Below are 26,578 nucleotides of genomic sequence, written 5' to 3'. Positions count from 1 at the left end.
CTTGGTCCCTCAGGAGGCAGTGACGGTCACAAATCTTATGGCCACCACCAAATTCATGGGGGAGAAAGCTGTCAATGACTACTAGTCATCAGCTAATGATGCTTCTGAATATGAGCCAGGAGGGGAGAGTGGTCTTCTGCACAGAGGTTTCCTAGGCTAGAGGCATCTCACGGGCCCCTTTGAGAACAGCATGCTGGACTGATCCAACAGGCTCTTCTGACATAGCAGGAGAAGTGAATCAGATGAAAGGTCCATCAGGGCTGGGGAAACTTCCTTAGCTCTAGGGCACATTCCCTTGTGGCTAACCTTCCAGGTGTAGCCCACACTACCAGGGATTTTTTCCCCAGCTGGAACTCAGCAGAACTCAGTTCTGGCACCTCTTAGGTGGGTGCCGTTGTCATTATAAGAGACCTCCGAGTACAGGGCAGTATATAAATTCAATAAATAAATAAAATAAATAAACAAGGGAGGTGTTCATGGTGAGTTCCAGCATCCCTTTGTCTAGAAAAATACCACTGCACACTACTCTTGGTGGGGTGGGAGGGACAGGCAAATAGATGTGTCTCTTATCTTCATACTATACTCCAGAAACACCAGAGGTTTCTGCAGCCCCACGTCACTCCATCCAGGAAGGAAAGGGGAATAATTTTAGGAAAAGGACTTAGATTTCAGCTACTCCAAGAAGATGTGGAGCAAAGGCAGTGAGGGGTGAGCTTGGCATATGTGGCATTAGGGGAGACCCAAGGGCCTGAGAGAAAGGACTGGAGGGCGACATTCATCCCTCCCTCTGAGACTGTGGTTCCCAACCCCTGATTCATTACCCACATTAGCCAGTCAGATACCGCTAGAAAGTCCACAAAGAAGCTCCCCACTCATTGTTCAATTCCATAGAATTCAAGCTGCAATACTGTACTACACCAGAAAACAAAAGTTGGGTGGACACTCCTTCATTGGAGGTTTTTTAATGGAGGTTGGATGGCCCTCTACCCAGGATGTATTAGCTGTAATTCCTGTATTGCAGTGGGGAGTGAGGGGTTGGCCTAGATGACCTTTGGGCTCCCTTCCAACTTTACAATTCTATGCACCAAAAGAACCAATAAAAATGCAATCAAAAATCAGTATTTCATGTGGATGTGTCATGGGCCACCTGAATGAGGTTCACAGTTTGGGATCCCCTGCTACACCCCAGGGCTAGGCCTCCTGTGGTCTTCCAGACTCCCTTGGACTGCACATCCCATCCCCACTGACCAGAAACAGTCCTTGGGCAACCTGGTTACAAAGCTTCGCTGAAGGAGGGCCCATCCAAGGCAGTTAATTCCACTGTCAAAAAAGTTTTATTTTTAAATATGATTATTGCACAACATTGCAATTTGAATTCTATGTAATTCGGTAACTTGGGGGGAAAGGAAGTCTGTGGACTTTCCAGAGGTATCTGGTTGGCCGCTGAAGGAATTGTGATGTTAAACTGAATCGGTGGTTGGGATCCACAACCTCAGGGACCCCTCAGGGAGAGGGGTCAGTACGGCCCTCTATATTTCTCTATCAGGCCCTTGGGACTCCCCTAATGCCACACACACACTCATGCCAGGCTGCATCCCTTGCTGCACCAGGAGTACTTTGGGCTGGCTGAAGTGTAGACTCCTTCTCGAGTTTTGGAGGTTCACTCCCTGACACCCCCAAGACTAAGAAGAAGCAGAGGGCAGGTGATGGGGGGGGAGGTGGTGGTGGTGGACTGGGCAGTTGGAGCCGGCAAGCTAGTCCGGGGAGCTGCACGGGGACCAATGACCTGACTGGTCATGATCTGAGGAACCCCTCCCCCCAGTCCTTAAAACGTTTTCGCTCAAAGGGCCCATTTCCTCGAAAGCAAAGACCAAACCAGAAGGGGCCAGAGGAGCCCAGATGCGCGACAAAAGCCCATCCAATCCAGAAGCCCAGGATCTCTTGTGGCGGGGGGGGGGGGGCGCTGGGAGGCGAAGGCAGCCCGGCAGCCCAGCAGCCCAGCGGGTTCGAGCCTTGCCTGGGAAGGGGCTGCGCGCGTCTACACGGGAGTAGAGGGGGTGGGAAGAGCGAGCGAGCGAGCGCAGGGTCCCCGTTAAAGCTCTCGCTAGCGCTGCTTGTGGTCACAGCCAAGCAAGCTCGTCTCCCATCTGGCTCAGCCTCGCTCCGCTCTGCCTCTCCCCGCCGCCCCCCCCCCCAGCATCATTCCCGTTTGCAGCCTCCTTCTTCTGCCCCCTCTCCGTCTCCCCCGCCCCGTCCTGCCGGCCCGGGGAGCCACCCTGGCCCAGCCGCCGCGGCCGCCCCCCCTGGCGCGCTCGCCGTCTCCGAAGCCGGGCCGGGAGGGGGCAGAGGCGGCGGCGGCAGCAGCAGCAGCAGCAGCAGCACCAGCGGCAGCCGCGCCAAGGCGAGGCGGCGCGATCGCCCAGCCAGAAACATGGAGTCCGCGCCGGCAGCCGCCGAGCCCGCCGCCGCCGCCGCCGCCGCCGCCGCCGAGCCGGGCTCCGAAGCCGCCGCCGCCGCCGCGGCCACGGCCGGCGCTGCAGCCCGGGATCCCGCGGCCGGCGCGGAGCTGGCCCGGAAAGGAGAGGCGCCGCCGCCGCCGCCGCCACCTCCCAACCGCAGGCAGAGCTACTCGGGCAGCAGCAGCAGCGGCGGCGGCGGAGGAGGAGGAGGTAGGAAAGCGGGGAAGGGGGAGGGGAGGGGGGAGAGGGGAGGGGGGGGGAGAGAGAAGCCAGGGCCGGGGTCGACCCACGATTGCGTCTCCTTTCAGTCTCCAGATATGTATATAAGTATGTGTATATATATGTGTGTGTGTGCGTGTTTGTATAGGGGTGTGTGTACAGTCTGTATATGTGTGCACACATATATATGTATATGTATATGTATATCTGGTTCGACATGCTACCTTGCAAACTTTTAATGGATTTTTTTTTAAAAAAAGAAAGAAAAAGAAACCACAAGCCTTTGCTTCCATGACAAGCCCGGCCTTTTGGTGGGAGGAGACTCCGAAGGCCCGTTCACACGTTCCCCCTGGTTGGAATGTTTTTGTTTTCGGAACTGGCCTGCCTGAGAAGGCGCGCTTGCCTTTCTCAGCACGTGTCCCGGGCCAGGCGGGAGGCGAAGGGCCGGGCTCGTCTTTGCCGACGTGCACGTGTAGAGGCGAGGACGCGGGACTGGCCAGAGCCGCAAAAACATCGCCCCGCCGGAAAATAAAAGTCCCCAAATGCCATTTTGGGTCTGGGCTTTGGGGTGTGGGATTTATTTCCCACAAGGGAAAGAGGGTTTCAGCCCCAAGTCAAGGAATCAAACACTTTGGATTGGCAGGTGCTTCTCCCTCTCCCTCTCTCCCCCACTCCTTTTTAAATATAGGTGTCTGTTTTGTTCCATTATTAAATGGTGGACAGAGTTTTGGAGGGGCGGGGCTGGCTTCTTGCGTGGATTCTTCCTGAAGCGTGTTGATGGAAGCGTTCAGACGAGCTCGAGCAGCTCCGTGTTTGCACACTGGGGTGGTGCAGTTGTTTCCTTTGGAGTTGTTGCTGGCAGGTGGAGGCCCTTGACCTCTCCTTCCTGGATCGGGCAGGGGTCCTCTGCTCGCCTCTCCTTTTTGAACGTCCCGCGTTGCGCGCTTTTCTCACGGTCTGGAGGCGAGCGCAGGTCAGGTCCTCTTGACACGTGCAGGTCACGCGAAGTTCAGCGCCGGGCGGACGGCGGGGAAACAAAAAAGACCTCGCGGTTGCTGATGGATGCGCGGGCGCGCGCGCCTTTAGCAACGCGGGTCTACCTGGCTTTTTTAGAGGAGGGAGGCGAGCGTCCCCCTTTTCTGCTTGGCGTGCCAACGGTTAAAGCCCAGAGGACTTCCAGAAACGTGGATTGGTGTGATCTGCTTTCTTTGTAAAACGAGGAAGGTGATGATGAAGGATTACCTCTCCTCTGTAAATAAAGTAGGCATGGTTGCTCGAGAGGAGAGATGCGGAACCGATTCACCCGGTTGTGAGAACGTAGCCATGCTCGCCTTGCTGTGCCAAGCTACAAGTTGGATTTAGCAAGCCCATTGCTCGAAGACTGTCTTCTGTCCGTGGGGGTTATTATTTTGGAGGCGGGGGAGCTGTCGGCGCAGCACTGGAGACAGAGGATCTGGGCTTGGAGAGGGAAGGGGGCTTGCAAAGGCAGGCTAGCGCCCCTCTCTCGACGCTGCTCGAAATATGGCTGATCATGTGCGCTCCAATATTATTTGTTGTTGTTGTTGTTTGTTCCTCCCAATTTAGGCCACGCCTTCCATTCCGAGCAGCTTCCTCCTTGGCTGGCGATCCCCGTACAGCGGGCGGGGGGGGGGGCGGGGCGGAATAAAAGATGATAGACACCCCTTGAAATCAGGAGTGCGTGCGTGCGAGTGTGTGTGTGTGTGGGGGGGGCAATTTCCCGAGATTTTTAAAATGCAACTCTAGGGAGTGGAAGAAATGTGTATAATTATATTTGCAATATGTATATATAGAGAGGCATTTTTTGGCATTTGCAAGGGGCCTTGGGATGGTGGCTTCCACCAAAAGGAATGTAAAAGCTGGTTACATAACAACGTTAATCAGAAACACTGGCGAAAATGTGTCTGAGGAGAGCCAGATTTTTTTGGGGGGGGGGTGTTTACTAAGCGGCAGGACGTTTGCTGTTATACAACCTCCCTTTTCTTCTTTCTTTTTTTTGCTGGCTCCATCCCTCCTTAACTTTCTCTGCTTAATCCCACCTTATTGTTTACCCTGGAATTTTCCTCCCCCTCCCCCTTAAAGAAGAGAGCGGGGAGTGAGAGAGTGAAATCTACAGTGTGCAGAGAATACTCCTGCACTCCTCTCTCTCTCTCTCTCTCTCTCTCTCTCTCTCTCTGCACATCTCTGTTTCCTTCCCAGCCTGAGCCATGCAAGTCTGTGGGAAATTATGTAACCAGAGTTGAAGTGTGTGTGTGCCTGTTATTATTGCCATAGAAATAAAAAATAGGCCTGGGAAAAGGAGTAGAAGGCGACCTCGACAGTTGATGGCGATGACGACTTGTGCTCCATCCTTATCACGGTGATCTTAAACGGTTTAGGCTTTTGAAACTGCTAACCTGCTGACCCAAATGTGCAGTGATGCTGCTTTGCTCTCTTCCTCTATCCTCGTTGTCCCCCGCCCACCCCCAAACCAATTGTAGAGAGGATTAAATCAGGAGGGAAAGTGAAAATGTACACAGGCTCTCTGTGTGTGTCTCAGCACGCAAGCACTCCTTATGTAACAATCTGAATGGAAGTAACAGGGTGAGGGGGAATACGTAAGTTAAGGGGACCGGCTGAGTTCAGGGGCGTTGGAGCATCCACCATGGAAAGCCTTAGCTGAGGGGGGGGGGGTGCAATGGGCCTCCTTTGTGGATGGCAACACTGAGCAAAGCAGGAGTGTCTCTGCTTTTGCAGCAGTTCTGGCTTCTATGCTCAGGAGAAGGGAGATGTTTGCAATGGCTGTTATGATGATGATGATGATGTAATAATGGAGTTGGCAGAAAATAATATCTGCTTCCAGTGTGTAAAATGGTTGGAAAAGTGGAACTGGCATTTCCTTCTAGCATAACATCTGCAGCAGAGCTGGAAGTTCACTGACTCTCTGAGCAAAGGCTTTGTGGATGAACGCTGCAGCTGCCTGCCATTTGATATCCTTAGGGGTGTAGTGGAAGGGGAACCTGACTCGGGATTTATTCAAAGTGGGAGTGATGTCATCTGCCAGAGTGCTGGAATCATTGATGAAGTCTCCTTGCTCCAGCAATTGAACGTAGTGATGAGGAAGCTTACAAGTTTGTGACAGGGTTAGCATAGTTTTCTCATAATGAGAAAAATAACCAAGCAGAGGGGCTAGATACTGCTTTTCTTTGATGGAGTTCCTACTTCAGGTGAGTAGTTTAACCAGTAACACTTCTTCACAAGACTGTATGCATTTCTAATCCAAAGTTAAAGTCTGCATTTCAGCATTTAACTCAATGTGTTTTACAGGTTGAACCTATGGAGTTGGATAAGTAAGCAAGACTGAATTCAATGGAGCTTAGCTCTAGGAAGCTACACATAGGGTTACATTCATGCTAAACTTCATGAATTTGGAATATTTATTTATTTGGACACTAAGATCCAACTCCAAGGGCCTTCTGGCTGTTCCTTCACTGCAAGAAGTGAGGTTAGAGGGAAACAGGTAGAGGGCTTTCTCAGTAGCTGTGTCTGTCCTTTGGAATGCCCTCCCATCAGATGTAAAGGAAATAAACAACTACCCAGTATTTGACTTTTAGAAGACATCCGAAAGCAGCCCTGTATAGGGAAGTTTTCAATGTTTGATGTCTTACTGTGTTTTTATTTGTAGGAAGCTGCCCTTACTGCCTGGGGTAACCCAATTAGATGGGCAACATATAAATAATAAATAATAAAAATGTAGAATTGTAGAGTTGGAAGGGACCCCAAGGGTCATCTAGTCCACCCCCCTACAATGCAGGAATCTCAGATAAAGCATCCATGACAGGTGGCCATCCAACCTCTGCTTAAAAACCTCCTGAGGGAGACCATTACACTAACCAAGAGCTCTTACTGTCAGAAAGTTTTTTCGTATGTTTAGTCAGAATCTCCTTTCTTATAACTTGAAGCCATTGCCTTGATTCCTACCCTCCAGGGAAGAGGAAACAAGCTTGTTCCCTTTTCCATGTGACAGCCCTTGAGATATTTGAAGATGGCTACCATATCTCTTCTCAGTCTCCTCTTTTCCAGGCTAAACATGTTCAGCTCCAACCGTTCCTCATAAGGCTTGTTTTAAAAACCCTTGAACATCTTGGTTGCCCTCTTCTGCACACATTCTAGCTTGTCAACATCCTTCTTAAATTGTGGTGCCCAGAATTGGACACAGTATTCCAGGTGTGGTCTGGCCAAGGCAGAGCAGAGTGGTACTATTACTGTACTTCCCTTGATCTGGACGCTAGACTTCTGTTGATGCAGCCTAGAATAGCACTAACTTTTTTTTGCTGCTGTATCACACTATTGACTCATGTTCAGCTTGTGGTCCACTAAGAACCCTAGTTCCTTTTCACATCTACTGCTAGTAAGCCAAGTGTTCCCCATCCTATATGTGTGCAGCTGGTTCTTCCTGCCTAAGTGCAGAACCTTACATTTGTCCCTAATGAAATTCATGTTCAAAACAAAATAAAAAAATTCCTTCCAGTAGCACCTTAAAGACCAACTAAGTTAGTTCTTGGTATGAGCTTTCGTGTGCATGCACACTTCTTCAGCTATCTCATACCAAGAACTAACTTAGTTGGTCTTTAAGGTGCTACTGGAAGGAATTTTTTTATTTTGTTTTGACTATGGCAGACCAACACGGCTACCTATCTGTAACTGAAATTCATGTTGTTACCTTGTGCCCAGCTCTCCAATCCACTAAGGTCCTTTTGAATTCTCATTCTGTCTTCTGTGGCATTAGCTACCCCTCTCAGTTTGATGTCATCTGCAAATTGGATGAGCATCCCCTCAGTTCCTTCATCCAAGTCATTTATAAAGACATTGAACAACAATGGGCCCAGAGCAGAACCCTGCGGCACCTCACTTATCACTTTTCCCCAGGATGCTGAGGAACCCTTAATAGGTACTCTTTGGGTACAGTCTGTCAACCTGCTACAAAGCCATCTAACATTTAACTGACATTTTACCAGCTTCCTCACCAGTTTCCTCACAAGAATATCACTTTGTCAAAAGCCTTACTGAAATCAAGATACACTATGTCCCTGATTCACCAAGTTTGTAATTCCATCAAAAAAGAAATGAGGTTCGTCTGGCATGACTTTTTTTTTTGGAGAAACCTATCCTGGGTCTCAGTAATCACATCATCCCTTTCTAAATGCTCAGAGGTCAACTGTTGAATTATCTGTTCTAGGACCTTCCCTAGTACTGTTCTCAAACTCACCGGTCAGTAGTGAGCTGGATCTTTCCCCCCTTTTTGAAGATGGGGACAACACTTGCCCACTTCCAGTCTGTAGAGACCTCACCTGTTCTCCCAGAATTCTCAAAGATCATAGACAGGATCTAAGATTACATCTGCAAGCTCCTTTAGTGTCCTTGGATGCAGCTCATTAAGCTCTGGAGATTTGAATTCACTGAAAGTAGCTAGGTGTTTCCTAAAATCTAAATTCCAGGTAGAGATAATAGAAAGTAAAATTAAACTGCTATCTAAAATGTATAATCAGCTATTAGATTGGGACACCAAGGACGAAGAGGTTAAGGAGGTTATGGTAAAATGGGCAATAGACATCGGATATAACTTGGATTTTGACAAATGGACGAGGTTGTGGACTAAAGGAATGAAATTTACAGCCTGTACTACCCTTAGAGAAAATATGGAAAAGATGATGTACCGTTGGTACATCACCCCTGTGAAACTGCAAAAAATGTATAAGACTGGTGATAAAAGGTGTTGGAAGTGTAAATCTAAAGAGGGAAGTTTCTACCACATGTGGTGGAAATGTGAAGAAGTTAAAAAATTTTGGGAATCCATATACAATGAATTGAAAAAAATACTTAAATACACCTTCGTTAAAAAGCCTGAAGCCTTCCTTCTGGGAATGATCGGAGACGAGATTAAGAAAGAAGATCATATAATGTTTCAATACACAACTGTAGCTGCCAGGATTCTGTTAGACCAAATTGGAAAACCCCAAATATCCCGACCGTTAAAGATTGGCAAATTAAATTATTTGAATATATGGATTTGGCAAAAATGACGCAGAACATCAGACAGCAGAAAGGTACAAAGCTTATTGACGATTGGACCAAATTCATAACATATATGGAAACAAATTCTAGAGATGTAAAAATCACAGTAGGTTTAATATGACCCTTGCGATGTGTAGACGATATAAAATGAAAAACTGCAGAATGGATTTAATATTTACATAACCCAAAACCGAGATGGAGGGAAGTTAACCGTTATTTGTTGTTAATTAATGTTTGTCTTCTGGTTTGTTCATGTGTTTTGTATTGGTTGATGTTTTCTTTTTTCTTTGGTGTGTGTTTTTGTTTTTCTTTTTTGTGATTTGGTTATAGAAAATGAATAAAAAGATGTAAAAAAAGAAAAGAAAGAAAGTAGCTAGGTGTTTCCTTTCTACCTCTTCTCCTATCTTGGGCTGCAGCTCCTTCCTAACATCATTTATTCTGTTATCACCAGGTTGGGCATCAATTTACTTTTGGGTGAAGACAGAGGCAAAGTAGGTGTTGAGTAGTTCTGCCTTTTCTCTGTCACCTAATAGCATTTCTCCGTGTTCCCCATGCAGAGGACCTACCACTTGCTTGTTCTTCCTCTCACTTTGGACATAGCCGAAGAAACCTTTATTATTATTTTTACCCTCTCTTGCAAGCCTGAGCTCATTCTGAGCTTTAGCCAGCCTGACTTCCCCCCTGCAACTGTTGGCTACTTATATATACTCCACCTTTGTGATTTCTCCTTTCCTCCATTTCTTATACATGCCCTTCTTAATCTCAGCTCATCTGTAAGCTCCTTATGCAGCCACACCGGTTTCCTTAGATGTCTCCCACTTTTCTTTCTTGTTGGTTTTGTCTGCATTTGGGCCTTCAATATTTCTCTTTTTAGGAAATCCCATCCTTCTTGGGACTCCATCCTCATTGAATATTTCTGACCACGGGATCACACCCAGTAGCTCCTTAAGCTTTTTGAAATTGGCCTTCTTAAAGTCCAGAGTGCGCGTCTGACTACACTTAGCTTTCCCTTGTCTTTGTATGATCACTTCCTTTCTGAGTTCTTCCACTTATTTGATCAGTTCCTCCCTGTTGCTTCTTCCACCTTCTGGGAAATGAAGTTGTCAGCAAGGCAATGGGGGAATTTGTTCGACCTTACATTCTTGGCAGAATTTGAGTTTCAACAGATATCAGGGAAATTGAAGTCTCCCATGACTACTATGTTTGGAAATCTTCTTTAGGAAGGCATCTTTCAAGTCTTTAGTCTGGCTTGGCGCTCTATAGCAGAGACCCACAGTAAGGTCACTGTTGTTTCCCTCTCCTACATTTTTTACCCATATATTCTCAATCTGCTTTTCATACTCCAGGTCATGGAGTATACAAGTGTACATATACCGGTATATACAATTGTACATATCCTTTACTACTACTACTACTACTAATAATATTGATTTCAGTAAGTCTTTTGAGTATTATGTGGCACCTGTAACAGTGCCAGTTCTGCCAATCAAAGCAGTTGAGTGGGCACATGTACGGTAAGGTGGGAACAATAATGTGAAAGAACTAGTTTGTATGGGTTAAATTGTGCATAAACACAGTGTACACCAAGTCACACACATGGGCGTATCAAAGGCATCATGCATCAATAGGATGTTTTGGTTTTCCTTTTGATACACGTGGAAAATTTGTATCCTGCCCTGCCCTGCCCCAGCCTCTTTCGCTGTTGCTGCTGCTGCTGCTGCCAAGATTGCTTAAGCAGCTTGTGGCTGTTGGCTTTTGAGGAGCAACAGTAAAAGTCTTGCTGAATGGCAGAAATGCATTAGTGCTGTAGTGGCAGCAACCCGCTGCGGTGTCTTTCATTTTGTAATTTGATCTAATAATTTTTGATAGAGTTCTAAAGCAACCCACTAGGACGGTGGCAAGTTTTAAGGAATTGATGTGCTCCAAGAAGCGACACCAGGGCTGGCATTATAGCAGCGTGAAAAGGTGCTGTGGAAAGGAAGCCAGCAGCAGTGTAAGAGCAAGCTGAATGCAAAAGCTGGCTGGAGGTGGCAAAGCAGCACTTGGATCGAGATGACCTCCATTGTCGGACTCAGTTGCATTACAGCTTTCAAGGATGCCAGTTTACTGCTAGGACTGTGCTGTTTCTGCACAAAAGAGACACTGGAAGATGGGGTAGAGAAAGAAATATAAGATAGGAACGTGAGATGTGCTTGCAGGATCAGGCCATAGGGGGCCCACGTCATGCAATATCCTCTTCCCACAGTGGCCACCCAGGTGCTGTGGAAAACCAGCAAGTAGGACCAGAGCACAAGAGCTCTGCCTCTCTCCCTCCCTCCTGTGGTTTCTAGCAACTGGTATTCAGAATAGCCATAGTGGCTAGGAGCCATCCATAACCTTTTCCATGCCTTTGCCCAATCCTTTTATAAGAATTAAAATCTTTAAATGAGTTTTTGCACACTGCAGGGGTTTGCAGAGCCCTCAACCCCCTGCTCCGTGCTGGTGTCACGTCAAGGAACGGCATTCGAGTTATGGGATGGTGCCTCGGCTGTGTCCCAAGATTGTGTGGCACTGCTGCCATGTTAGATGTGGACATCTCTGCACAGTCTAGTCTCTGTGCCTAGATGAGCCGTGCATTCTGGAACCCCGCACAATGAGGGTTTTTCCGGAACACGTGGAAAGCCTTTGCACAGAGAAGTCTGAGCATGCAGTTGTCCTTTGCAGATGTACATGCCTAATGCACAGACCACCTGGGGCCTCCCTGTCCTGTTTGATGTCCCTTCGCCTAATGCAGGTGTGCAGAGTGCTGCGGGAGTGTTTGTGGTTCAGTCTGCGGGTGGGCAACTGTGGATCCTTGAGCTCAGCCAAGGCTGAAAGCTTGCAGACTTGTCTTACCCTGTTGACCAGCTGTATAATGTGAATTGCTTTCAGCTTCTCTGAGCTGCTTTCAAAACAGTAAAAGCGTCCTGTGCCACCTTAAAGGCTAACAGATTGATTGCACCATACGCCTTCATGGACTGTACCCCACTCCATCAGGAGCTGGGCTGTAGTCCAAGAAAGCTGATGCCACAATAAATCTGTTAGTCTTTAAGATGCCACAGGACTCTTAAGCTGTTGCAACAGACTAATATGACTGAGAGCTGTTCCAGGTGTCTCTGCCACTCTGTAAATTGGGAAAGATGCGCACGGGTGCTGAGGGTTCAGCTGCTTGAAACTTGGTAGAGGTCTGTTTCTTTAGAGCATATTTCTGGCTATGATTATTAACATGTGTGTACCTTTGTCTCTATCTTGACCCTGTGGCATGTTCAACAATGGAAGCATGATGCCTGGTTGCTTGAGGAACTAGATTTCATCCTTCAAGATTACTGACTTATCTCTACATGACAAACTTGTGTCAATTTTATACCACTTTAGCTGAAACAGCTTCCTCACTAAGAATCCAAGGAATTTACACTTGGTTGAGAGCTGAGAATTCTGCTTCGCTCTCCTTCCTATAGAACTACAGTTCCCAGAATTCCTTGGGGGGAAACATAATAACTACTCTTTTAGGTCCATATGGGGATGGGGAACCTGTGGCCCTTCAGATGCTTTTGGACTACATCTCCAACCATCCTTGACCATTGGTCATGCTGGCTAGGCCTGATGGGAACTGGAGTCCAGCAATACCTGGAGAGTAATTGATCTCCCATCCCTGATCTATAGTGTAGATATCTCCTGCAAATTTCAGGCTGCCATGGCTTCTGTTAAGATGGCTGGCTGACCCCATTGTGCTACCTGAACTGTTGTGAAGAAAAGACAGGCATTTGTAATATTACTGATGTAAGACCTTTGCATGCTCCTTTGCATGAAGTCCCCTTTGGTCTGGGTGTTGTCTTTAGAATACTGAACTGGGTTGTCAGCTCTGCACAAAAACTCAAGGCTTCAGAAAGGAGAATTCATGTTATTTCTATTTAGACTATTATAATTAGGTAGTGATGTTATCTCAAATCAGAAGGAGATGGAGCAGCCTCCCCTGCTTTGGCTATTTAGCTTTCTTGTGTATGTGGAGTTTCAGCCATTTTCCCTGACTGATTTCATAAAATTTACATACACACCACTTGATTGTAAAAAAACCAAGAAGAAGAAGAGTTTGGATTTGATATCCCGCTTTATCACTACCTGAAGGAGTCTCAAAGCGGCTAACATTCTCCTTTCCCTTCCTCCCCCACAACAAACACTCTGTGAGGTGAGTGGGGCTGAGAGACTTCAGAGAAGTGTGACTGGCCCAAGGTCACCCAGCAGCTGCAGGTGGAGGAGCAGAGATGCGAACTCGGTTCCCCAGATTACGAGACTACCGCTCTTAACCACTACACCACACTGGCTCTCACAACCAACCGCTCCACACACCTCTAAATGGTTTACAATAAAGATAAAACAATAAAATTACCAATAAGAAGAATTAACAACAGTCATTTAAAACTTTAAAACTTAAAAGAAAATAGACTAAAAATAGATTCAAGCTTGCAACAGCTTTCGAAGCATCTGGATAGGCTTGCCTAAAGAAAAATGTTCTTAGCACTGAAGGTGCCTGTCTGCAATCAATAAGCAGGGAGTTCCAAGGTGTGGAACGAATATTATGTGGCATCTGTAAGAATGCCAGTCCCACCGATCAAAGTGGTCAGGCATCCATGTATGGGGTAGAGTGACCTCTTAGGTAAAGTGGACTTGTTGCCGTAGCTGCACCAAAATCCAGATCTGGAGTGTTCCCACACAGCCCAGACCAGTGGCTAGAAGCTGAACAAGCCAAGATTACTGCCTCATTGATAGGGAAGGTGCCCAGCAACATTTAGGTCACACCTAGAGAATCCAGAGCTCTCATACTACTGCCTGTTACTCACAAGGGCTGCTGTTACACACCTATTTCCTCCATAACCCATACCATTCCTAGTCGAGGCCTTTGCTGGGGTGTCTGCTTAGAGAGAGGCTCAGCGAGTGGCCAGAAGGGAGAGCATCTTTTTCATTGTGGTCCCCTGACTGTGGAACGCTATTCCCAGCAAGGCCTTCCTGGTGCTGACATGGCTTCTTTTTGATGCCTGGAATATGTGCCAGCTGTTCTTGATGCTAATGTCACTCTGGATTGCTGATAAGTTTGCATGATGCATGAATGTTCAAAGCAAGAAGGTGTCTGTTTTCACAGTGCTGGGCTTGTTGTGGCTGTTGCTGTGTGTATGTGTGTTGGTTGCACCTCCTGGCAGTTGATACATCATGGGAGAGGGAATCCTGGAGAATCTGTGTTCAATTTAGTAAGAAAAACGTCTTAGTCCTTGTGTGAAAATGCCTGGCCATTGTATGATGAAATACGGTAACTGAAAGCATCTTGGTGGGCTTCTAGTGGCCATTGGAGGTGCTCAGCGCTCTCCCTCGCTCACATCCCCCTGTGTCTACAGCTCACACCTTTAGGCTCCCCACCCACCTGCAGTTTTAAGCATAGTCCAAAATACCCACCCCCCTTCCACTAATTGATGTCCAGCTGACAACCCCCCCTCTCTTCTTCTCACATGGGCACTTTTCTTACTTTTGGACTCTGCAGTGTTGCCTGGAGCCAGGCAGTCCTGGTATATTTTAAGAATGATGCACCCCGTGATTTAGAGACTTTCCGCTTATGGAGACTTCAGTTCTCCCTTTGGCAATTCGTGGGTAATGATAAATCATCTCCAGAGAGGAGAATATGTGCTTCTCTCTTCCTAGCAAAGAGTCAGCCTGAATTCCAAGCATCTGTGTTCAGAATTGAAGTCCCACTGAGTTCAGTGGACTTACTCTGAAGTAAGTGTGTGCACCACCACCACAGTTTAAGAGGTTTTTGAGCTCTAGTGGTTGGTCTTTGAGACAGCAAGGGAGATACCCCCCCCCAATACTTTATGTGTCTTTGTTGTAGGGCATGGGTGTAGCCAAGGGGGGTGGCAGCTGCCCCCCCATCAAGTAAAACAATAGAAATACTTAACTAACTGACCAGTCGGGTCAGTTCTGCCTCCCCAGCAAAAGTCCTGACCCCCTAACAAAAACCCTGGCTATGCCCATGTTGTAGGAATATGGGAGAAGTTTGACTCTGTTTGTACTTCAAGGCAAATCTGCCAAATCCACACTTTCCAAAACAATATGGAGAAGTGAAACACAGACGTCCTTAGAAATCCTCCCTTCTTCAGATTTTGCAGGTCTCTCTCTGGAGTGCAGTTCTCCAGCCCAGTAAAGTATGCAAAAATGCATTGTTTTAGGGGAAATAACATACAAAAATGCATTATATTAGGAAAAACTGCTTTGCATATTGGGCAAAATTGGTGTGTGTGTGTGTGTGTGTGTGTGTGTGTGTGTGTGTGTATGAGAGAATGATACAATTTTGGAGATATTCACACTAAAGGAGTGATGAATTTTCATGAGGATATTTTTTGTGTGTGTGTGTATCACAAATTGATATGGAGAACTGAACTGAAGATTTGGAAAAATGAGGAACTGAGAGACTTGTCCTCCACTAATTGTGTTTTGTCTCCGCCCTTATGAACCAAATGCTGTAGCTACAGAAGCAGCAGAGATGTACTTATTATTATTACTTTTATTAGTCGCTTGTTACCTCAAAGGTATCCAAGCAACTTACATTTTAAAACATATACTTAAATACTTATTTCCTAAAATAAATTTATTTTTTCATAAAATTTATAAACCTCTTGACTGTGAACAACCCCTCCCCCCAGTGGCTTAGAAAGAAGATAATAGAAATATCAGTTAAAACAGTTAAAATTAACTATTTAAAAAGTTATTAAAATCAGCAAAATACTAAATACAGATTAAGGTATACAGCAACATTCTACATGTCTGTGTAGGCTTGTCTGATTAAAATTGTTTTTAGCAGATGTCGAAAACAGTACAATGAAGGCACCTGCCTAATGTCAATAGGCAAGGAGTTCCAAAGTGTAAGTACTGTCACACTAAAAGATGGATTTTAAACAAGTGCAGAATGAGTTTTGCGGTTATGTGATGCTTGTGGTTGTGCAGGGGAAAGAGAAAAACTAATAGAAAGCATTGGCATTTCATACAATTTATAAAAATGAAACAACCACACTAAATGGTTGGCATCCGTCTGTTTTGGAAGTGCCTTTGCTGGTGAAGTCAAACCTTTGGAGAGTTACAACGCCTGCTGTGACTGTAGAGACCGATACGAGAGAGACATGTTTTAATGCAACTGGGGCGCAGATGGAGGTGTCTGGCTCTGCTGCAGCAAGTGTACCACTAAGCACCACAAACTACCTTACATATGAGCCAGTCCAGAACAACCATTTCCACTGCTAAATCAATGGAGACTAATAATGCAAGCTCCCACCCCAACTAGCCCAGACAAAACTTTGGATTTTGGTGGCTGGTGCTTCTGCTGTTTCATAGCCCTGAGCTATAGAGTTGATTTTTCAGCTGCTTTTTCTACCCTTTGAGGATTCATCAGCCATCAGGATCAAACTGAAGCACAAAACTTCCAGGGGCTGTGTACAGACTCTGGAGGGCTGTCCTTGAGCAACTGCAATTGTTCAGTGGCAGTGGGGAGAAATGGTCATTCTGTGCCTTAAGAGCAGGGGTCAGCAAACTTTTTTCAGCGGGGGGCCGGTCTACTGTCCCTCAGACCTTGTCAGGGGCCTGACCTTATTTTGAAAAAAAAAAATTGAACGAACTCCTATGCCCCACAAATAACCCAGAGATGCATTTTAAATAAAAGGACACATTCTACTCATGTAGAAACACGCTGATTCTGGGACCATCCACGGGCCGGATTTAAAAGGCGATTGGGTCGGATTCTGCCCCCGGGCTTTAGTTTGCCTACCCATGCTTAAGAGTTTTGTGAGCTCTTTGCTTGGCCCCACACCTTCTCCCTGCCCTTTCCTCTCTGTGTAAAACCCATTTCTTGTTTTACCCTTATCTTTTAAATCCTACTTGTGTGAGAGTCACTCCTGTGAAAGAAAGACACTTCTGTGTCCAACCCCTCAGCTTCAGCCCATTGTGTGGAGGGATGAGAAATTTCCCTGAAAGCCCGCAAATGGTTAGGCATATTCTTGGAGTCATAAGGACTAGAATGTTGCCAGCAGCAGGCATGAGTTGGCTTTCTAGCTCTTTCTCTTTCTCAATGCTCCTGCAAAAATGCAGAATATGCAAGCAGCTCTGAATATATTCAGAATGCCTTTTGAAATAATACATTTTTCTACTTCCCTACATTGAGAGTGAATTTGAGAGTCACTGGAACCTTCTGCTTCTTATCATTCCTGCCCTCGGCCGCCACGTCTCCCCATGGTGGCCCAGTTGTTCCACTTCTGCTCTGCTGATGTGGCCCTTTGCTGGTTACCCTCATTTTTACTGCTTTGAATGTTTTGCTCCCTGATTATGAGCAAAAGGCTGCTCCCGCCCCCTTCTTCTTCCCTAGCACGAGTTGAACTTCTTGATAGCGTAACAAATTTTAGCTTAGCTTGCTACTATTCTAATGAGCTTCCTTCTGGCTAGATAAAAAAAAAAAAAATTAAGCTGCAGCCTTGCTGGAAAAGATTCCTGCACACGGATTTGACAACTAAGTTTAGCCGATTGTTAAAAAGCAAGCTATGATTATGGGCTGGCAGCCTGTGCTACCAGTTCTGAATTTTAAAGAAGCAGAGATCTAATGCTTATTGGCAAAACAATCCCCGCTCGAAACAATATGTTTCAGAAAGGGGGGGGGGCAGCCTGAGCAGCTTTGGCATTTTTGCCAAGAGGGTTGGGGGGGGGGGAGAGAGAGAGCACATGCCTGTTTTTCAAGCTGCTTCGGCTCCCCCTAGAGAAAAGCATCTCTACTTCCATCCTTTAGGGACCAGGTAATAAAGTCCCTCTGGAATGATCTGCCCTTTATTTGGAAATGAAATGCATTGCTCCAAAAATGTCTCTTCAGCAACCCTTTTATGGATTCTGATGTAGATTATTCTCTTAGCTGCTCAAATATTTGTTGAATATTTGATAACTTTCTTGGGCATGCCATGCTTTTTATTTTGTTTTCATAAGACCATGAGACGGGCCTGCTAGATCAGACCAGTGACCCACCCAAGCAGATGCAGGACCCAAAGGCAAGAGCCCTCTGCCCTCCTGTGGGTCCCAGCAACTAGTACTGTAGCCAGGACTCAGAAGCATTGCTGCTGCCTCCTGTGGAGGCCCAGGATGGCCCCCATGGCGAATGGGAATGGATAGACTTATCCTCCACGAATCTGTCCAATCCATCACTGCGTCCTGTGGCAGAGAGTTCCACTGTTTAACTATGCACAGCATGAAGAAGTACTTTCTTATGTCTATCCTATTCTTTCAACATTGGATGTTCATGAGTTCTTGTGTAATGAGAAAGGGAGACAAACTTTTCTCTGTCCGTTTCTCCGTGCCATGCTTAATTTTATAAACTTCTGTTATAGTACCTCATCCTTGTCTTTTTTTAAAACTAAAAAAAGTCCCAAATGCTGCAGCCTTTTCTCATAGGAGAGTTACTCCATCCCTTCATCATTCTATATAATATAACATAATATAGAGGCATATAATATAATTATAAAATCTTCTCTCTCTCTCTCTCTCTCTCTCTCTCTCTCTCTCTCTCACACACACACACACACACACACACACACGATGTTAGATTTTGGGTCCGTCAAATGAATCTGATCAATCTGAATCAGAGCAAGAAATGCTGTGAAGTCTGGAGCACTCTGATTTTGATTAAAAAAAGAAGTCACATTTGATAAAATTTGACTGGAAAAAACTGCATTTGTGTGTGCGTGTATTTGGCATATATGTTTCAACTCTGCCGTTGCCCAAATGGCTGTTGCATTCATTGTTTTTGGTATGAATGCTTCTGATATCAGATTGAATCTGCAACATGGGGTTTGTAGTATCTCATAATAAAAATATTGTGGCATTTGCAACAACATGTGTGCTTTGAAATATCAGAACACAGAAGAAAAATACAGAAGAAGCATTGCTGCAGCATGAAAGTGTGGAAATCCTTCCAAAGGAGCATGCAATAGATTTGACTTGAGCCTTCTGGATTCTAGCAATGCTGCCAGAATAATATTTGGAACAGACAGAAAAGCACTAGTTGAATCAAATTCCTTGGCACTGCATTTGAAGCAAGCTGCATTTTTCCAGGTTAGATTTTTTGGATGGCACTGTATTTAAATTCTCTCCCCCCCCCCCATCTATGGAGAACACCATAAACATTAGAGTTCTTAACAGGAAGTTTTAAAATTGCCCCATGAGACAGTGTGGCTTCTATGGTTTGGCAAGCAGCAGAACGTCCCCTGTTACAGTTTTAAACAGCCAAGTAACTTTTTGCTGGATGCCTTTGCAGAGTATTAGTACATATTTAGGAGGATTGAACAGTACAGCCTCTCTTGTACTCTACCATTACAGGATGCAGGTGGAAAGTTGTAGGTCTGAATACTCCCATATGAAGCAAAAATCCCTGAACACAGATATAACCTGAGGGGAGAGAAGCATAAGCCAGACCCCTTTCCCTGACATGCTAGCTTTCTACAGGCATCTGAAGTTCTACAATACTGAGCCACTCCACTTCCGGTCCTTCAGTGGTCCCAACCATGATGGCTACATACCATCCAGCACAAAGCAGTCCAAATCCAGGATACCATCTTCCATATCCCACACAAGATTGCAGACATGAAAAAATGTTTATTGGGGCATGGTGCGCAAAAACACACATTTTGGGGCACTGCACAAGATCGTAGACCTGGAAAAAAGCACATTTTGGGGGGGGAGTGTGAGATGTCTTCTCGAAATTGCATGAGAGCAAGGTACCCCAAATGGCTGCTTTACTCTCACAGGAAGAAATTGCATGTCCCGGTTTTGACAGTTGGCAGTTGGCAGATATGTGGCTCTGTTTTACCTCCACTGTCGGAGGCAGTGAACTTCCGAATACTAGTTTCTGGGAATCACATAGGCATTTGGTTGGCCGCTATGAGAACAGGGGGCTGGACTAGATGGGTCATTGGCCTGATCCAGCCGAGCTCTTCTTCTGGAATCATAGAATTGTTGAGTTGGAAGGGACCCCAAGAGTCATCTAGTCCAACCCTCTGTGATGCAGGAATCATACCTTATCTTCTCACAGTTTGGGGGGGGGGGGAAGGCTCAACCACGCAATTCTTCTACCAGTGCCCATTCAGGCAAAACCACCAGCAGGGCATGATCACCCTCACAGCATTTGAGTCAGCCAAAGACATTTCTGGGCTGGGACCACTTCCCGCTCTTCCAGTTCGCTTCTTGTCTCCCTGCTTCCCTTCCTTTCCCTTCCCATAGCATCAGTGACAGCAGGCCCTGTGGAAGCTCAATGACATTGCCTGCTTTTTATCCTTCCACAAGGTTCATGGAAGCAAAGTAGCTGCAGCATTTTCACTTCTGCAGATGGGCAAGCCTGCCAGCCTGCCAGGAAATGCCATGGAGGAGCCAGAGACATCTGTGATAATGAGTGAATTACCTCACTAGGTACTGCTGCTGTTTGGGAGCAGAAGCTTTCATGTGAATGGTGTTGAGCTTTCTCCTCTTGCTTGGTGTATGTTCTCTTTCTCTGGAACAATGAAAAAGGAAATCAGCCGTAGGGGTGTATTTGAAGATGCAATGCCAAGCAACGGTTTTATGCTACTTCTATGATTTGCAGGGATACAGTACAGGGTTGGACAAAAGAATGCCGAGAATTCCAAGCAGATTGTAACTCTATAGAGGAATAAATTCTGTGCATGTAGCAAAGTCCCGTTTTCAGTGCCCAGCGACATCATGTAGGGTTGAGGATGTCCCCTTGCATAAAATCAGCAGTTCAAAAAATACATTATTTTTAAAAGAAAAATTGCCCATTAAAATGCATATCAATCTTATTTTTAAAAATCTGTTTTAAAAATTTGTATACATTGGTACCTTGGTTTATGAACTTAATCTGTTCCGGAAGTCCGTTCTTAAACCGAAACCGTTCTTAAACCGAGGCGTGCTTTCCCTAATGAGGCCTCCTGCTGCCAGTGTCTTTTTACCATTCAGATTCTGTTCTTAGACCGAGGTAAAGTTCTCAAACTGGGACACTACTTCCGGTTTTGTGGAGTCCGTAAACCGAATCGTTCATAAACAGGACTGTTCTTTAACCAAGGTACTACTGTATTGCTTTATTGTCTAAACCTCTAAGCAGTTCTTATTTTTTTTAGGTCAACTTGCTTTTGTCTTCTGAAATTTATTGAAAATCTTGGTGTGTATTTTATGATTTGTGTAAACTGATTAGCAGTTTCTAATAAATTTTAAAAGAGAGAGAGAGAGAGAGAGAGAGAGAGAGAGAGAGTGTCCCTTTGCCTGAAATCCTGGAGGGCTGCTGCCAGTCTGTGTTGACAGTACTGAGTTTGATGGACTAATAGTCTGACTGGGCGGGGCATGGTCAATGTTTAGGAAAGACTAATGGAACTCACTGCCACAAACCGTGGTGCTGGCCACCAACCTGGGCAGCTATTAGAGGGATTAGACAAAGCCACGGAGGATAAGGCTATCTGTAGCTACCAGTCATGATGGCTGTGTAGTGCCTCGAGGATCAGAGGCAACATGCCTCTGAATGTCAGTTGCGAGGGGAGGCAAGCAGGGAGAGTGCTGTTGTGCTCTGGTCATGTTTGCATTTATTTATTTATTTATTTCATAAAATTTACACAGACATGGATATCCAGAAGAAGGGGTCATCTGAGACATATGTGCCCAATAATAATAATAATAATACTGGAAAACTGTAGGAATTATCTAATATTAAAGGTCCAGAGAAAGAGATTTAATTCATCTTTAAGTGTTGCCTTTCTCATGAGAGGCTCTGGCAGATGGCTGATTCAAAGTGCGTTTACCTTGAGCTCAGTTGCATTAGACTGACAGCTTTTTATAGTCAATTGGATAAGGCAGCAGCCGTGAGAATGGGAGCAGCAGTGTGGGGACAGATAATGGGGGCCCTGAAATGATGATCCGAAAGTGAGCTCAGTCCATGACGTGCTTCCAGTTTAGCTTGTTGTGAAGGCAAGTAGTTACATGCATGCATGCATGCACGCACACACACAAGCACGCACACACCATGGGAGATTTTGGGCATTTTGTGGTATGCTTGTTGGACGCATATGTCAGGTGACCAGGCAAGCACCTACACCCATTCACCTTTCTTTGCCAACATGAAGGGGGTTTCCAAGGTTCCAGGCAGGGAACACTTGCAGAGCTTCCTGGGATTGAGCCTGAGACCTTCTGCAGGCCAAGCAGGTGCTCTGGTGCCAAGCTACGGCACCAAAAGGGTTAATACAGAGATTTTTAATTTTTTTAAAGCTCCCAATAGCCAGGCTGAATCTCACCTTAACATGAAGGGATAGAAGCAGGAGCAAGGTGCCTTTAAATCTCACAGATCACTTGACAGAGACACATTTTTGGCAAGAGGCCTCATGTCCTAAACCTGCAGAGTTAAATTTACCCAGCCTGACAACTGTATACTGAGGGTTGAGTTACATAACAGCAGTTGCTGTGTTTCACATTGCACTAATCCTAAAACAGAGATAATGCAGACCCTGCAAAACTGAATCTTTGCTGTGTGCGGAACCTGGTGTGGTGCCAGGACTTACTCTTTCCTATATGTACGTTCACGTTGCCGCTTCTTTATGTTCTGCCATTTGGGCCACTTGCTAGCTTCTGAATATTTGAATTATAGGCCTGCAAGTCAACAGCATGGAGCTGCTGTGATCTAGTGGACGGGGAGCTGGACTAGGAGCAGGGAGTCCTGGGTTCAAGTTCTGTCCTTGGACCAGTTACTCCCTCCTAGCTTTAACCCACCTCACAGGATTGTTGTGAGAGTTACAATCCTGGCGTGGGAAAGAACCATGTTCAACACCTTGAGCCTTGAAGAAGAGTGAGGTTAAAATGCAATTAATAACCCAAGAAATATCTCAGGCCTGACAGGTGGATGTTAGTGCAAGGCAAGAACTGTGATACTGAAACCATTTATCAGCAGTAACTTTGGGGATCCACTGAAAACCCAGAGCTGCTCTCCCTCCCACTGACCCTTAGTTTTTGTGATCAACTGGACCAGTTGCCAGTAGCAGAGCTTCCACCCAGAGAACTTCCATGATTAAACCATAAAGGTAAAGGTAAAGGTACCCCTGCCTGTACGGGCCAGTCTTGACAGACTCTAGGGTTGTGCGCTCATCTCACTCTAGAGGCCAGGAGCCAGTGCTGTCCGCAGACACTTCCTGGTCACGTGGCCAGCGTGATGAAGCTGCTCTGGCGAACCAGCACCAGAGCAGCACACGGAACGCCGTTTACCTTCCTGCTATAAAGCGGTACCTATTTATCTACTTGCACTTAAAGGTGCTTTCAAACTGCTAGCTGGGCAGGAGCTGGGACCAAACGACGGGAGCTCACCCCGCCGCGGGGATTCGAACCGCCGACCATGCGATCGGCAAGTCCTAGGAGCTGAGGTTTTACCCACAGCGCCACCCGCGTCCCATGATTAAACCATAGATGGCTGTCAACCCAACATTTATGTATCACTGGTCTGTAGGCAATGGCCATGTATATCCTCAAGTGTTTTTATCTTGAAAGGCTATATTTGTAGTGGGTGGGGGGACATTTCTCACTTGCATGAAAACAAAAAAGCCACAACAGCCTGAGATCTCCCGCGTCTTCTCCTGATCATGGATCTTTTCATGAGTAACATTATGGCTCAACTTTTTGTAGCCCTGCTGAGAATATGTCCAAGGAGGCAGCCTGGTGCTTTTCCTAAGCAGTTGTGTTTCACTTTTGCACATGTGTAAATTTGGGCATTGTGTTTCCCCCCTTGGAGTGCCCCCCCATGGTCAGGGAAGATGGGAGTTGGAGCCTGACAACATTTGAGGAACAAGAGCCCCCTGCCCTCATTTTGGCTGCAGGGGGAGAGTGTCAGTGCTCTGTTGACTCAGCGCCAAAAACACCAGGACAAAGGAATGGCTGCCCTAGATCTAATCCAGCCTCCTGCATCTGACAGTTGTTAGCATTGCATGCTTCAGAAGGAAGACAGAGAGGACCAGCAGGAGGCAGATGTCAGAACACCTTCTGCTAATCCTGAATAGTTGCTGTAGCTTCTGAAGACATGGCTTTCTCTGACCTTTCTGTGTAGGCAAGATTAAAGAAATTTTGATACACCCTCCCTACCTCCAAAAAAGGGTTGAATCTGAGAATGGAGAGATTTCCCCAAAATTGCTCTAAAATTTGTTCTGTTCTCTGTGCAGAGACTCTACTTGTTTGTGAATCTTCCTTAAACCTTTGTCTCCTGCCTTTGATTATTGGAGAGTATAAAGCAGAAAATGGATTTTTCTTTTTGCATGTTTATTTTTGTTGGTCTCAACAAGTGGCTCCCACTCTGGGAATTTTTTGGCAGATGTAGTCAATGCTGCTGACTTTCCTCTTTGCTACTCCCATTTGCCCTCACTGTCCTCAGCAGCCATTTCGTTTGATTGGTTATAGTGGCTCAAACAATTTTTGCCTATGATGTTAAACCTAGCTTCTGATGTGATGTTTTCACAGGTGGATAAAGGGAGTCACATAAGTGGCCACAGCCAACTGGGTTCAGTGGCAGTGGGGGCAACAAAGGCCAAGGTGAGTGAGGGCAAAGGACATGGTAAGGGAATGACATTTTGCAGGAGCCACAGACAAGGGAACACAGAAGTGTTTTGAGTAGCATTTAAACTATTTGGATGCTTGGAGAGAAGGGTATTTCCCCCCAGGATTTCCCAAAATTAGTCAATATTCCTCCCAGTAAAGAGAGCCTAGTTAATCTAGGTAATCTTGCCTACAGATTAACTAAGCAGCGCCAACTATCAGTGCTCATAGGTTGTTAACTGTGTGTGCTAAGGAGAAGTTAAAATCTTTTCCTCCTGTTCCCAAAGAAACAGCAGGCAGACAATTGCTTGTTAGCAATGCTCAAACCACCACCAGCAGCATTGTGTCAACCTGCTCAAGATGGTTTATAGGGGAATAAATGGCTAATTGGAGTCTCACTCAAACAAGACAAGCAGGACTCAGCCTTAAGAAACTATTAAGCCTATGCTTCTGTGCCCAAAGGTACTTGTTCTTGTTGGTACATTTATATATAGAGAGAAAGAATTTCCTAGGTACCAATATCCAAGTTTGGGGCAAGTTCTCTTTGATGAGAGAACCTCAGCAGAGATTTAAAATCACAAAGTATCAGCAAAGTAAAGCGTAGAAATATAGGTTTAGACTTTTAAAACATGCCCTTCCAAGTTCCTTAAAAGTTTACCTCTTCCCCCAGCATAGGAAAAGACCGCAGGTTTGGTAAGTTAAAAAATGGTTTACTTACAAATTCTTCAAAGGTCTGGTTCATGTGCTTTTCCATACATCAGTCAGAAAAGTTGCATAGGCAGTAAAATGTAGTTTACTTACAAAGTGGTAGAAGTTCCTAGATTATTGGTATAGGAACTCAACAGTTCCTGATGAGAGCCATGTGGCTGAGCTGCAGCAACCAATTCAAACCACTTCACACGCTGAGCTTCTCAAGTAGGGTACAACCTTAACTTGATGACTCATTTTCTCCCAAGGTAAAGGGAAGTGACATAGCTAAGCCTAGCAGGACACATTACTCTATGGTCCTAACCTCTTCATGCATTTAGACTTAAGCATGATGGTTATATGAGGCTGGTTATCCCACAGTACTGTCAGTGTTGTTGTTGTTTTAAAGTGTTGGTTCATGTGCCAAGGCATCATTTAAGCATGGGGGGGGCAGGCCTATCACATGGGCTATTAAATTACTCATAATTGGGTGCAACTTTTACTAATCTGGTTGGACACTGTGAGAACTGGATGCTGTAAAAAATCATTTCCTGATTATTTCCCCTTGGTGTTGGAAGCTGTCACCATGTTTGGGTTTCAGAGGATGACAGCCATGCAGCTGATAAGCCAATAACTCACTCTGTGCGTTTGCTTGAAGAAATGTCTGCTGATGACAGGATTCAAGCTTCTTCCTCCACCCCAGTTCTTAGAGCTGAAAAGGAGGAGAGGAGAGCTGCCTATGAGGAATCTGTTGCTGGGCCATACCTTTAAAGAATATAAGATGAGCCTGCTGGATCAGGCCAAAGAGGACCCATCTCATCCAGGATCCTGCTTTCACATTGGCCAGCCAGGTGCTTGTAGGAAACTGACAAGCAGGACCCAAGCAAAGAGCCCTTTTCCCTCCTGCTGTCTCAAGCAACTGGTGTTCAGAAGCATTTCTGTAGCCAGTCATGGAGACAGAGCATAGCCATCATGGTCGCCTTATCCTACATGAATATGTCCAATCCATCCAAGTTGGTGGTCCTCACTGCCTCCTGTGGGAATGGGTTCCACAGTTTAACTATGGGCTGCATGAAGAAGGACTTTTTTCACTGCATGTTGGGTCTGGGAGGGGGGCGTTTATCCTTGGTCTAGGAGGGCACAGCTCAGTGATCAAGACTTTTCCTGCAGAGAGCCCAGCTTTAACCCGTGACACTTCCAGTCAAGCAAAGGACCTTTGTCAAGGCAGCTCTCCAGTTCTTATTGGACTACAACTCCCATCAGCCCCTGCCACTATAACCAATGGTAATAGAATAACAGGATCATGGAATTGTTAGAGCTTGAAGGGACACCAAGGGTCATCTAGTCCAGTGTTTCCCAACCTTATGCCTCCAGCTGTTTTTGGACTACAATTCCCATCATCCCTTGCCACTGGTCTTGCTAGTCAGGGATGATGGGAGTTGTAGTTCAAAAACAGCTGGAGGCACAAGGTTGGGAAACACTGATCTAGTCCAAACCCCTGCAATGCAGGA

General features: G+C 45.9%; 1 protein-coding gene across 3 annotated transcripts in view; it reads left to right on the top strand.

Moving 5' to 3' along the window:
* Positions 1-2,220: 2,220 nt before the first annotated feature.
* Positions 2,221-26,578, top strand: part of RORA (RAR related orphan receptor A) — a 374,069-nt gene continuing 349,711 nt past the window's right edge. For 2 of the 3 annotated variants that reach the window (XM_081839014.1, XM_081839013.1), the window contains exon 1: positions 2,221-2,669. In XM_081839014.1, coding sequence (XP_081695140.1) covers positions 2,432-2,669 — 238 coding nt within the window. In that variant the 5' untranslated portion in view covers positions 2,221-2,431. Of the gene's footprint in view, positions 2,670-2,761; positions 2,787-26,578 lie in introns of those variants that run through there. The other variant, XM_081839016.1, reaches the window with a different exon arrangement.

The sequence above is a fragment of the Podarcis erhardii genome, assembly GCF_964252035.2.
Source record: "Podarcis erhardii genome assembly, chromosome: 14".
Lineage (NCBI taxonomy): Eukaryota > Metazoa > Chordata > Lepidosauria > Squamata > Lacertidae > Podarcis > Podarcis erhardii.
Note: the sequence above shows the minus strand (reverse complement) of the source record. Positions and strands in the feature narration are given on the sequence as shown.